At 45.6% G+C, this 13,435-nt stretch overlaps 1 protein-coding gene across 4 annotated transcripts in view; it reads left to right on the top strand.

Annotated features, from left to right (window-relative positions):
• SEC16B (SEC16 homolog B, endoplasmic reticulum export factor) overlaps nt 1–13,435 on the top strand; it is a 56,886-nt gene that overhangs the window by 29,270 nt on the left and 14,181 nt on the right. For all 4 annotated transcript variants that reach the window (XM_081824655.1, XM_081824657.1, XM_081824656.1 and 1 more), the window contains 4 exons: nt 4,960–5,053; nt 6,905–6,986; nt 11,590–11,707; nt 12,913–13,024. In XM_081824655.1, the coding sequence (XP_081680781.1) occupies nt 4,960–5,053; nt 6,905–6,986; nt 11,590–11,707; nt 12,913–13,024 (406 nt within the window). The remainder of the gene's footprint in view (nt 1–4,959; nt 5,054–6,904; nt 6,987–11,589; nt 11,708–12,912; nt 13,025–13,435) is intronic.

Below are 13,435 nucleotides of genomic sequence, written 5' to 3'. Positions count from 1 at the left end.
GGCTAGCCTGGTGATGGGTATTAAAGAGGGCACGTTCTGCATGGAGCACTGGGTGTTGTGCACAAACAATGAATCATGGAACACTACATCAAAAACTAATGATGTAATGTATGGTGATTAACATAACATAATAATAATAAAAAAGATAAAAACAAAGAGAAAACAAGAAAAACAAAACAACAACAACAAAAAGGTTCTTCACATATACACTAAATTAGTTTCCAGAAAATTTGTTTACAGATGATGTCCCCACCAGCTATATCTAATGTTTGCCTACCAATATTGGATACTTTAACAGATGAAGTGATGTCCTGTATATTGTTTGATATGTAAATTAGACAATTTTAATCTTTATATTATTTATTCAAAAAAATTTTAATTGAGGTATTTGACAAAATTATAGGATATTTAACGTGTACAACATGATGATTTGATATACAAATATTACAAATACATTGTGAAAGGATCCTCCCCATGGAGTTAATTAATAACATTCATCACCTCACATACTTACCTATTTTTTTATGCCTTGTTTAATTTTGAAGTTGAACTCACACAAATAAAGATTTATTTATTTATTTATTTGTCAGAAAAAGAAAGAGAGAGAGAGCACGAACAGGTGAAGAGGCAGGCAGAGGGAGAACCAGGCTCCCCACTGAGTAGGGATTCCGATGCGGGACTCGATCCCAGGACCCTGGGATCATGACCTGAGCCAAAGGCAGACACTTAGCCAACTGAGCCACCAAGGCATCCCTCACATTTTACAAAAGTCTTAAAGGAAACGTAAATATTTGAATATATGACGGAAATCAATTTGAATCAATATGATTCAAAACTCAAAAGCTAAAAGGGATATAGTGGGGAAAATGATGCCCCCATCCTCTCGGCCACTGAATTGCTATCTTTGAAATATCCAGAGATATTTTCTGCATACATAATTATTTTCTCCATTTTTAACAGCTTACTATATACCATTTCTTTTCTTTTTTTTTTTTTTAAGGTTTTAAGTAATCTCTACACCCAACATGGGGCTCGAACTCACAACCCCAAGATCACGAGTCTAAAGCTCTACAGCCAGGCACCCTCTATCTACCATTTCTTCACTTTTTTTCATTTTTTTTTTAAGATTTTATTTATTTATTCATGAGAGACAGAGAGAGAGAGAGAGGCAGAGGCAGAGGGAGAACAGGGTCCCTGCAGAGCAGGGAGCCCGATGCGGGACTCGATCCCAGGACGCTGGGATCATGACCTGAGCCAAAGGCAGACGCTCAACCGACTGAGCCACCCAGGCATCCCCACTTTTTTCATTTAACAAAATACCTTAGAAAACACTCTATATTGGGATTGTTTTCTGTAAAAGGACAGACAATAAATATATATATATATACACACACATACATAAAATGTTATTGATTTAAGTAATCTCTACACCCAATGTGGGGCTCGAACTCCTGACCCCGAAATCAACAGTCAGATGCTCTTCAAACTGAGCCAGCGAGGCGTCCCAGACACTAAATGCAGGTTTTGCAGGCCATTTGCAACTGCTCAGTTCTGCTATTGTCAAGTAAAAGCTGCCACAGACAATATATAAATGAATGGGTGTGGCTGTGTTTTATTTATGGACATAGAAATTGGAATTATATATAATTTTCACGTGTAATGAAGTATTATTCTTTTTCTGATTTTTTTCTCCAGTCATTTAAAAATGTGAAAAGTTATCCTTTGTTTGTGGGCTGTACCAAAAATAGACAGTAGGCTGAATTTGGCCTTCAGGCCACATTTTCCTGATTCCTGCTCCTTTTAACATATAAATACCTTCTTCATTATTTTCTATGGCTGCACAGATTTCTAAAGATAAATTATAATTAATTTAACTAAACCCTGATAGATTGACATGTAGATGATTTAACAGTCTTTTGCTATTACAAATAACACTGCAATGACAACGAAAGTCATTTTGCCATGTGGGAGAATATACATATGATTTCTAGAATAGTTCCTGGAAATAGAAGTGTTGAGTCCAAGGGTATATAGCTTGAAATTTTGAGGAAGTGACAAGTTGCCTTTTTAGAGGTTTCACCGATTACTTTACCAGCAATACATGAGAGTGCCCGTTTTCCCACTCTCACCAACTCGGTGTGTTTCCAAGCTTTTAATATGTGCCAATCTGAGAGGTAAAAAAATGTATATATAATTTAGTGTAGTTATTTTCATTTCCCCTATTATAAGTGAAGTCTAATATCTTTCAATCTGTGAATTTTTTTGTGATGGATTTTCTACATTTTTCTGTCTGATTTTTGATCTCCATTTATTGATTTGTAGGAGCTCTTTCCTTTTTTAGGACTTTCTGTACAAAATTACTTTTTTGGGGTGATATTTAGAAAGGCTTTCCTAGGGGCACCTGGGTGGCTCAGTTGGTTAGGCGACTGCCTTCAGCTCAGGTTATGATCCTGGAGTCCCGGGATCGAATCCCGCATCGGGCTCCCTGCTCAGCAGGGAGTCTGCTTCTCCCTCTGCCCCTCCCCCCTCTCATGTGCTCTCTCTCTCATTCTCTCTCTTTCAAATAAATAAACAAAATCTTAAAAAAAAGCTTTCCTACTTTAAAATTAAGTTATGAAAATAAAGTTCAAGTACTTTTGTGACTTCACCTTTACATTTGAATTTTTAATCTCTGTTTACTTGTATATGATGTTATATTTTGTTTATCTTTAAAAGATTTTATTTATTTATTTGAGAGAGAGAGGAGCACAAGTGGGGAAGGGGGCAGAGGAGGAGGGAGAGGGACAAGCAGACTCCCTGCTGAGCGAAGAGCCAGATGTGGGGCTTGATCCTAGGACCTTGAGATCATGACTTGAGTTGAAGTCAGGCGCTTAACCAACTGAACCACCCAGGCGCCCCAGTGATGTTATAGTTTAAAATGAATGCAAGGCATGATACTCAGTGAAAATCAGTGGGATCATATGCTAGCCATCCCCTGTTCACTATATAGTAGGGACCTGCAATTTCACCAGTGATTTATTTATTCAGTAAACATTTATTAAGCAGCCACTACTTTTTTTTTTTTAAAGATTTTATTTATTTATTTGACAGAGACACAGCAAGAGAGGGAACACAAGCAGGGGGAGTGGGAGAGGGAGAAGCAGGCTTCCTGCGGAGCAGGGAGTCCGATGCAGGGCTCGATCCCAGGACCCTGGGATCATGACCTGAGCCGAAGGCAGATGCTTAATGACTGAGCCACCCAGGTGCCCCAAGCAGCCACGACTTCTAAGGCGTTGAACCCCGTTGGGGGATACAGAGATAAATCAATAATAATCTCTTTCCTTAAGAAAGATTAAGTAAGGGTGCCTGGGTGGCTCAGTTGGTTAAGCGACTGCCTTCGGCTCGGGTCATGATCCTGGAGTCCCGGGATCGAGTCCCACGTCCGGCTCCCTGCTCAGCAGGGAGTCTGCTTCTCTCTCTGACCCTCCCCCCTCTCATGCTCTCTCTCTATCTCATTCTCTCTCTCAAATAAATAAATAAAATCTTTAAAAAAAAAAAAAGAAAGATTAAGTAATGACCATAACAATAACAATAACAAAAGCAAATATTTAAAAAAATTTTCTCTGTACCAGGCACTTACTTAACATGTTCCATGCATTGTCTCATTTATCTTCATAGAAACCCCTGTTAGATTAGGTTCTATTCTTGTTTTATGTACTTACAAATGAGGAAAGTTACTGAGTAATAAAGCCAGCATTCAAATCTAGGCAGCCTGATGTCTGAGCTTGGGCTTCTAACCATCCACCACACTACCTGTCATACCTGGGCCCAAAGGTGAGCCAGGAATAGGAAAAGTACTCTGGGAGTTCAGAATGGCTCATGAGGGGCTGGAGACCAAAATATCTTTCATATCTTTATTAATATTTGACTGGCGTCTCATCTCTGGCACTGTGTGAGATTAATATCCTCAAGGTAATTTCCCAGTTTCTCCACTTACTCTTAAATTATATTTTTGGAGATGCAAATTTGTGAGCAAAGTGGTGATACCCAACCAATTATTAGTAATTCCCTTAAAAAAATACTGTTGTGAAATAGTTTAACATATGAAAAGAGTAACTCAATGTCATTTTTCCTTGTAGCGGATGTGAGGCTGAATTTCCTAATGGTAGTGGTTTAAATTTGTTCTCTCTCTTCAAATAAGATAGTGTGGGAGATGTTGGGATGATCAAAGAAATTTGCACCTGGAGTTCAAGTTACCTCATTAGTGACTTCCTGTCCAAAAATCACATTATTTTTGAGTACTAAGGAAATTATTAACACCAGGTCAAAACCTCAAATATAAATTAAGCTCTTACTAAATAATTCTGAAAATTGAATGAAAAGATGAGTGTGAGTGTGTCTTTGTGTGTGTGAAAATTTACAGCTTCTTACTGATCTCACCAAGTTAGCGGTGTCATTCATTTGGCATGTGAAGTTGATAGCTAACAAACACTTGGTTGTTAACAAGCAATTAGTTATAATATTAGGTGGGGCAGATTAACTGCTATGCACACTGGCTTAAACACTTCTTTCTATTCACATGGGAGCCCTGGGCAGGTGAACAGAACGGCGGGGCAGCCCTCCTCCATGGAGTAGTTCAAGGACTCCGCATGGAGGAAGCTGTACCATCTGAGCATCTTCCGTCCAGCCAGCCCGATGGGGAAAAGGGCATGCGGGACCGGGCAAGGGGCTTCCAGGAGCCAGATGTGGGAGAGGCACACATCACTTCTGTTCTCGAGGGAAGGCTGGAGAAGGGACAGCGTGCCAGTTAGAGCCCCCTTCTCCACTGTTGCCCTGGCACACTCACGGTTGGGGCTCCGAGTCTTCCTGGGAGCCCAGCGGGCATGGCTCGGGGGCGGCGGTACCCAAACACCGTCACGTGTTGTCAGCAGAGGATGATGAGGAGGGCCATGCTGAATGCGATGTGTTGTTTTCAGGAAGCCTTGGAGTGGGCCATGAAGAACCACCTGTGGGGTCACGCTTTGTTCCTCTCCAGCAAGATGGACCCAAGGACCTACAGCTGGGTTATGAGTGGGTGAGTGAGCTGGGCGCTGGCAAAGGAGACCAATGGAGCAGAGAGGCCTCCCCCCAACCAAGGGAGGGGTGGTGGGGAGAAATGCAAGATGCGCTGGGAAGCCCCACACACCAAGCATCCTTCCAATTTCTCTTTTCTGACCCGGACGTAGGATATCACTTCTCTAGATTCTTATAACCTAGACCTGGACACATTCTTTCTACCTGCTTGATAAATAAACATTTTAGTAATATTTCTCAGGGTGTGTTCCAAAAGTTACATAGGTTTCTACAATCTAGTAGTTCTCTTTGGGAGGGGCTATTCTAGATAGTTCCACCAGTGAGGGAATAGATGACCACTTATGGCTAACTGGCAGGAGCTTAGACCCGAGAGTTAGGAGTTGTCTATCACTTAGTCTTGCAGTGGGGAATGTGGGTGCTGAGAGGAAGGTCAGGATATGGGCGAGCAGTAGGAACGGGCTTTATAGGACTGGGGATTGGATGCGGCAGTCTTCATCTAGGGCAGGGGGACATGACGAGACCTAAGGGATGTGTTTAGTTGGAGATCATGCTGGCACATTGAGACCAGGAAGAATGCCCAAACCAGGACGAGACAGGATGGGAGGTTGACTACATGGCCAGGAGTTTGGAATAAGGGGGAGTAGGTGGAAGAGCTGGGTGTTGGGGTGCTGGAGGAGGAAGGGTTTCTGAGCAAGCTCAGATCCATGGGAGGGCAGGGACAGACATATGGTGGGGTGGAGAGGACTGTAAGGGGCAGGCTTGGATCTGACAGGGAAAAAGGATGTTCCCTCAAAATGTTCATCTTCCTGTGTTGGTGGAAGCTGTGAAGCTATGAACCTCTCAGCTGAACTCGTTTAAATTGGCCATAAATGGGCAGTTGGCTGGGAAGATCGCACTTGCCTTCAAGGCTGTCATGTTACCCTTCTCCATCCGTGGATTCTCTTTTCTACCCTAACCCTCAGTCTTCCCAGGGACTAGGAATGCCTCTGCGCACTTCATTATGCTCAGGGTGGTGAGGAGCACTGGAGTTTTATTATAAGTGCTCCGAGCTCCCAAGGCAAGGGTGCTATTAAGTAAAAGACCATATTCTGAGGGATGATTCTCCTTTGGGTTTTGGAAATGAACATCCTACAATCCCACGTTAGAGCATACATCTCTGCTACAGATTTTTGCCTTGGGCCATTGATTTTTGATGTGGCCCAGTGAGTTGTGAAGAATATCTCTTACTGAGTGTGCTTAAATCTCAAATCAGCTATGGAGCTTATTATATCCTTGTTAAGCATATCCCACGGTTTGTCATCGGCGGGATCATTTCTGGTCCCTGTTCTACGCCTCTTTGGTTACTGGACACGGCTATTTAGTGCTTGTGCAGAAAAGCACTGCCGAGCCAGTCTAGTCGTGAGCCAGAGAAGCCAGCCTGAGCGCCGTGGGCGGTGCATGCGGGGGGCTGCTTCAGGGGAGGAGGAGCTGAGGGGGACAACTGGGAGGAGGGGCCCCCGGAGAGGAAGTTTGGGTTAACTGCTGGGGCTCTCCGGGGACCTGTGAAATGTTGGGGCATCATTTCCATGACAAAGAAAGCCTAGAGAAATGGTTACTCAAGAGTTAGGGCATCAGTGCCAAAGTGCAGGAAATACCCCCAATAGTGAGCTCTCTGGGGGGGGTGGAAGGAAGATCCTGCCAAGCCCCCCAAAAGTGGGAGGTAGCAGAGGCACAACTGAGAGGCAAAGAGAAATTTGTATTCCAAAAGTAGGTGCTGAAATCAAATAGAAATATACGGGAGCTTTTGCGCCACTGGCAATGGGTAAAAGGCCCTCTTGGCTTGGTCACCACTAATGGTCACCTCTCTCTGCAGCTTCACCAGCACGCTAGCCGCCAACGACCCACTGCAGACCCTCTTCCAGTTCATGTCGGGGAGGATCCCACAAGCAGCCACGGTACTCTTTGTGACGGGACTCCTTCAATACCCCAGCATCCTAGGGGTTTAGGGGGTGGGGACAGCTCGGGAATGAGGTGATGACTTTAATGATTTTTCTTTTTCTTTTTAGAGAGGGGATAGAGGGGGAGAGAGAGAGAGAGAGAATCTCAAGCAGACTCCCTGCTGAGCGCACCTACCGTGCACTTGGCCCTGTGCTGAGCACTTGGCTTCATATTATTTCATTTAATGCACAGAGGTAGGAATTATTGTCCCCGTTTTGCAGATGTGGAAACTGAGGTGCAAGGGTTAAAATGACCTGAGATCACAGAGCTTGGAGAAGTGGAGCCAGGATTGGCTCAGGTCTGTCTGATCCAAAGACCTTGCCCTTTCCACGGTCGCACAGCTGCCTGCATGGTGTGCATGGATAGTGAGAGAGCGCGCTGTTCCCAGGCTTCCCACAGCGAAGCTGCCCTTCTTTCCCACCGCTGCACACGGAGCCTGCAAAGCTGGACATATTCAATCTTACACATTGTCTGGAGTTGGATATAGCTCAGGAGAAGTCTGAGGCCAGCCTAATGTTTTTCCCATGAAAACAGACTTGATCTTTTTGCCCCAAAGTACCCTTCTTTATCCTTGAAGTCGGTAACCTTACTGGGATCTATCTTGGTGTTGACTCTCCGGGTCAATTTTTTTCCTTGGTACACAGCATGCTCTTTAATATCTGCGTTCATATTTTACAGTTCAGGAAAGTTTTCTTGAATTATATCCTTCAATATTTGTTTTGTTCCATTATTTTGGTTTTCTTTCAGGAATTCCATGTATGCAGTTTCGTATATATATGAATATATACATATACACAGGCAGATTATATGTATATCATTTTCTCTTTAATTAAAACATTTTTGGGGGGGCACCTGGGTGGCTCAGTCGTTAAGTGTCTGCCTTCGGCCCAGGTCATGATCCCAGGGTCCTGGGATCAAGCCCCACATCGGGCTCCCTACTCCTCGGGGAACGTGGTTCTCCCTCTCCCTCTCCTCCTGCTTGTGTTCCCTCTCTCATTGTGTCTCTCTCTGTCAAATAAATAAATAAAATCTTAAAAACCAAAACAAAACACTTTTTGTTTCCTTCCTTCCTTCCTCCCTCCTTCCCTCCTTCTCTCTTTCTTCATCCTCTTCCCCCCCTTCTTCTTCTCCTCCTCCTCCTTCCCCTTCTTCCTCTTCTTCTTCTCCTCCTCCTTTTTCCTCTCCTCCTCCTCCTTTTTTTTCTTCTTCTTCTCTCATTTCCATCCTGTGTGTCCCTTACTGTGTTTTCGTCAGTGTCTCTTCATTGTTGTGCTCTTGCCATTTTTGTCTTGATTTCTTTGATTTTTTCCACTTCTTCCCTGAGCTCTGCAGGTCACATTTACCTCTTCCTCTTGTCCGCTGTCTCTTTCTTGAGCTCTTGTAACTTAGCTTTAGGCCCTTGCTTCATAAGAAATTGTTTCATTACTTTACTTAAATTCATGATGAAATGTTTGCTGATACTTTTTTTTTTTTTAAAGATTTTATTTATTTGACAGAGAGACAGCGAGAGAGCGAGAGAGGGAACACAAGCAGGGTGAGTGGGAGAGGGAGAAGCAGGCTTCGCGCTGAGCAGGGAGCCCGAAGCGGGGCTCGATCCCAGGACCCTGGGATCATGACCCGAGCCAAAGGCAGATGCTTAACGACTGAGCCACCCAGGCATCCCTGCTGATACTTCTTTATTTGTTTCGTGGTTAACATTTTTCCAGTGAGCGTTTTTTCTACCTTCCATTTATTTTTTCATGTTACTTCCCTCCTTTTATCTTTATAGTGAATTTGTACAGATTCTGTGTTTGATCCTTGACAGGAGTGAGTCTTCCCTGGGCCAACTGCTTGGGGTAGGTCTGTGCTGGGGAGGGGCCAGGGCCACAGTGCAGGCTGACTGGCATTTCCCACATGATCTGGAGGGTTCAGTGGGTATCTGTGTAGCCTTGGCTTCTCCCCAGCCAGTGGAGACGGCTGTGGGATCCTCTCCTTCTGGAGTTATCTTTCTGCTTCCTCCTGAACTCACCTTTGTTCAATCTCTACTATTTTTGGCAGCTTTTTCTTGCATTTCAAATTTTGGGTTTTTGCTGACACCTAGTTTTAATGAAAATGGACTTCACACTTTTGCTTTTTTATTCTTCTTATTGCTTCTGGACAATTCCTAGAAAAGAGAAGAGAAATGATGACTTTCCTGACCATGGTCAAGCCCACTGGCTATATGGGAACACAGAGTGCTCACGAATCCGCTGAATGGCTGTGCACGGCCGTGAAATTGCATCATGTCATGAAGCAGGAAATGATGTAATCAACATACGGTCCATTGGGTCTCCCAGCAAATGCTAAATGCTCCCTGCTGTTAGGTGAGAAAACTGAGAAGCCAGAGGTGATGTGCCAACGCACAGGATTTGATCTTAGTGTTTGAGCGTTGCTTCGCATCATGGCATCCAGTAAGAGGCTAGTCTTTAGTTACTTGGAATGAGTGGAAAAAGCATGGCAACCAGAAAACCCAGCTGTGGGCTTCCATCATAGGTGTAACCAGAGTCTGCTCCTTCCTGTTCTGTGAACTTGGCTTTCTTACTTAATCTCAGAATGTCAGGCTTTCCTCTTTGTGGGCATTTTGATGCCTCACCAATAGAGTTACTGTGCAAATTACAGGAGAGAGAATATCTGAACACATATCAACCACCATGCTTGGCCCACTGAAGTTAGGTGTTCGCTCTCTCTTTCGTGATCTTTCTCTCCATAGATCGGCTTTACAGTGGGTTTTTTCGAATCACCTAGGGAAGAGACAGAAGAATGACTTCTAAGTGTCTGTTCTTTTCAGTAAGGATTTTTCTTTTGCTCGTTCCTTTAGTTCCAGCAAGAAAGGGCCTGGCCGAAATGGGGATAATAATAGTACCCAATGCATATGATTGTTCACAGGAGAAATGCTTGGCACTGGGTATGGTTCACGGGCAGAGCACAGTGAGTGAGAACTGCTATTCTTGTGATTTATTATCATCATCCCCCTCATTCACACTGCATCACCCAGATAAACAAAGAGCAACCATAAAATGCAGTTGGATAAAGCATCTTTTGTTCCTTGGGATAATTACAAAGACCAAATAATTATGAATTGTTCTGACCTCCAAATCTTAGCTATTACTACCGTCCATTTCCTTCCTTTCCTCCTCCTTTCCTTCCTTCCCTCCTGGGGAAGGGAGCGGGAAGGACGTCCATTTCCTTCCTTCCCTCCTTCCTTCCTTCTTCCCTCCTTCCTTCTCTCTACCATATTGTGTAACAAACTGGGAGATGGACCGGTCTGCAAATCACCTTTCCTTTTGCTGGGCTTCTCTCTCCGTGTGTGTGTGTTTGCACCTACGTGTCAATTATAAAGAGCAAACTAAGTGCAAAGCACTATGCAATGTGCTTTACTGGCTATCTTATTTTATTATCAACACTAACCCTGTTAGGTAGAAATGATGATCTCTATTTAAGAGATGAGGGAAAAAAAGGTTTTGAGAAACTTGCTCAAGGTCACAAAGCTAGTAAGAAGCAGGACTCCAGGGGCGCCTATGTGGCTCAGGCGGTTGAGCAGCCAACTCTTGATTTCAGCTCAGATTATGATCTCAGGATGGTGAGATCGAGCTCTGTGTGGGGCTCTGCATTCAGCGGGGAGTCTGCTTGGAATTCTTCCTCTTCCTCTGCGCCCCTCCCACCCACCCCCACACTCTCATGCTCTCTCTAAAATAAATAAATCTTAAAAAAAAAAAAGAGGTAGTTGAATCCAGGGCCTGAGTTGTTTCTGTGATGTCATACTGTTTCTTTATTGATATTTCCTGTCCTGAAATCCCCCTTCATTCAGGAGAAGGGAGACCCAAACCCCATTCTTTCCCACTTCCCCAGCTCTATGTGCACCCTACTGCCCCCTTGTGGAGCTCTGCTGCTCCTGCACGGTTGCCAGAGGGAGTGGGCGCAGCCCTCAGCTGAGAGCAAGATGAATGGGGACTGGGTGCTGGGCTGGGCCACGTGGCCTGCTTTCTTTTGTCCTTCGAGTGGCGATAGGAATTCGACTTCTAGGGTTGTTGTGAAAGTTAACTAAGGTGATGAGTGTGAAAGGCCTTTGTAAAACCAGAAAACACAAGCCATGCGGTAAGGTATTAAGGGTCTAGGGTTCCCCTGACTTCTAACTGGCTAATGTAGATTCTTCATATGAGTCAAGGATGTTTGGTCCTCCTCCCACTGAAACATCAGGGTTTGTTCTGTTTTGTTTTTCTGGATGTTGTCCCTCGCTGTTGGGATCAGGAGCAGCAGGAAGAAATTGGAAAATCAGGAAGTGATCCATAGTGTCATTTTATTTACCTACCTCCCGATATTCCTCTGAACGTATGTAGGTGCACGTGTCTGTCTGCTACCCATCCTTCTAGGAGTCTTGCTTTTTAAAAGGAGATCTCGAAATCAACGAAGGACAGCACCGCAGGAAGGTGTAAGCACACATTCCCTGAACTCCGAACTAGGAGATGGACACCTTTCTTCTCCTACACTCTGGCTAGCTCTACGTTAGTCAGTAAATCTCCCATTTTGTCTGCTGCCTTTCAGTGCTGTGCGGACAAGCAGTGGGGAGACTGGAGGCCTCACTTGGCTGTGATTCTGTCGAATCAGGGTGGGGACCCGGAGCTGCTTCAGCGAGCGATTATCACCATGGGGGACACCCTGGGTAAGCAGAAGCCAGCCCTGCTACCCTCTTCTGTAGGGAGACAGACAAACATCTGTCTGTAGGCTCTTAGGTGCTGTGCTGGGCCCGAGTCTGCGCCTCAGGCTCTCCTTTGACCCAGGAGCCTCCGTGTTTGGGGGACAGAAACTCCAGGGAAGGGAGGGTCATTCTTGCCTCCATTTCCCAGAATTTCTGCTGCAAGCCAATGCAGTCCAGACCCCCGAGATTTGGGCTGTACGGCTAAAAGAAGCAACAGTTGGCTTTCTATCCCTGGTCAGATTCCCCTGAAGACGGAGTTAACACTGGGGGACCTCGGCTCCTGTTATGGTTAGTCGTACAGTGACCCAGCTCGGCCAGATAGCAAGCTCTGTCTTTGCCCGAACTACCCTGGGTAATTGTGTAATCTGTACTTGTATTCTCTCTCGTGAACGTGGTCTTATAAACACTTAGGGGCTATTGGATGTTCCAGATCAGTGGTTCTCAGATTTGGTTAAGGGGCAGAACATCTAGAAATCATGATAGTCTTTGTAAACGTTGTGGTATAGTGCTCCGTTAAACTGAAAATAGCTGTGTGTAGGGTTTGCCAAGTCAGCTAGCAGGCTGCTCACACTCGGGCAGAAGGGGAAGTAGGATTTGTTTAGTCCTTCCTGGGTGCCAGGCACTGTGCTGGATACTTTACCTACTTGAATTAATTCAGTTTTGAGGTAATGGGAAATGTATGGGAGAACATTCTGGAAATGGGAACAAGGTGGTGATTATTTTGAATTTTATGAGCCCTGGAAAAAGTTTCCTATTGTTTGACTTCGGCAAGAGAAACATTAGTGCCCCAAGAAGCCTAATTTAAAAACGGCTACTCCCCATGGCCCCCATCTTTGCTCAGGTGTATGCATCTGCTTCCTTTTCACCCTCAGGAAGGACTAAAATGCTTAGCAAATTCCAAATGACAAATACAGGAGGGGAACAGGAATTAGTGACCTATTCTGACCGAAGAACATTGGCGTGTCCAACTGAGGCCAAGAACGCGGGTGGGAGGGGGTGTGCGGTTTGGTGCATGTGACTCCTGATGAGAGCCGTTCTCCCCTGCGCCCCCTTGAGGACTCTCCCGTCTGACCCCCGAGCACCCCTGCCGGCCCTCTCCCATCCCGCCCAGAAAGTGGGTCCCCACACGGCATGCTCTGTGACTGGGGCTTGCTCTCCTCCTCCCGCAGCGGGGAAGGGGCTGGTGGAGGCCGCCCACTTCTGCTACCTCATGGCCCACGTGCCCTTCGGCCACTACACCGTGAAGACAGACCATCTGGCCTTGCTTGGCAGCAACCACAGGTGCGTGGTCCTCTGGGGAAGGGAGCGGGAAGGACGTTTTCTGGGGGATTGTTTTAGCCCGGGCTGGGTTTCTCGGCTCCCTTTTCCATTTTCCCCTGTGAATTTCAGCTGCTGCTGCTCCCTTCCTCTGGGTCTTTCCTGCCCGGAGCTGGGCAGGCAGGTGCCCGGTGGGTGCAGCATCACACCACCAGGGGGCCTCAGGCCCCAGTCCTGCTCCCCCAAACTGGCTTGTGTGCCTTTGGGGTGTATTGTGCCCCTCTGACCACTGGGTGGCACCCTGGCTCCATGAGCAGAGGTCACCTCTTGTGACTCGTTAGTGCTCTCCGCGCGGCTTGTGGCTCCGTGTTAGGCAACCCTGGGCGGGCCCAGAGTCCGCCCTGCGCGGAAGTGGAGATTGGAAGACGTTTACGC

The sequence above is a fragment of the Leptonychotes weddellii genome, chromosome 6 (assembly GCF_054177405.1).
Source record: "Leptonychotes weddellii isolate Sample4059 chromosome 6, ASM5417740v2, whole genome shotgun sequence".
Lineage (NCBI taxonomy): Eukaryota > Metazoa > Chordata > Mammalia > Carnivora > Phocidae > Leptonychotes > Leptonychotes weddellii.
This window is presented reverse-complemented; position numbering and strand designations above follow the sequence as displayed.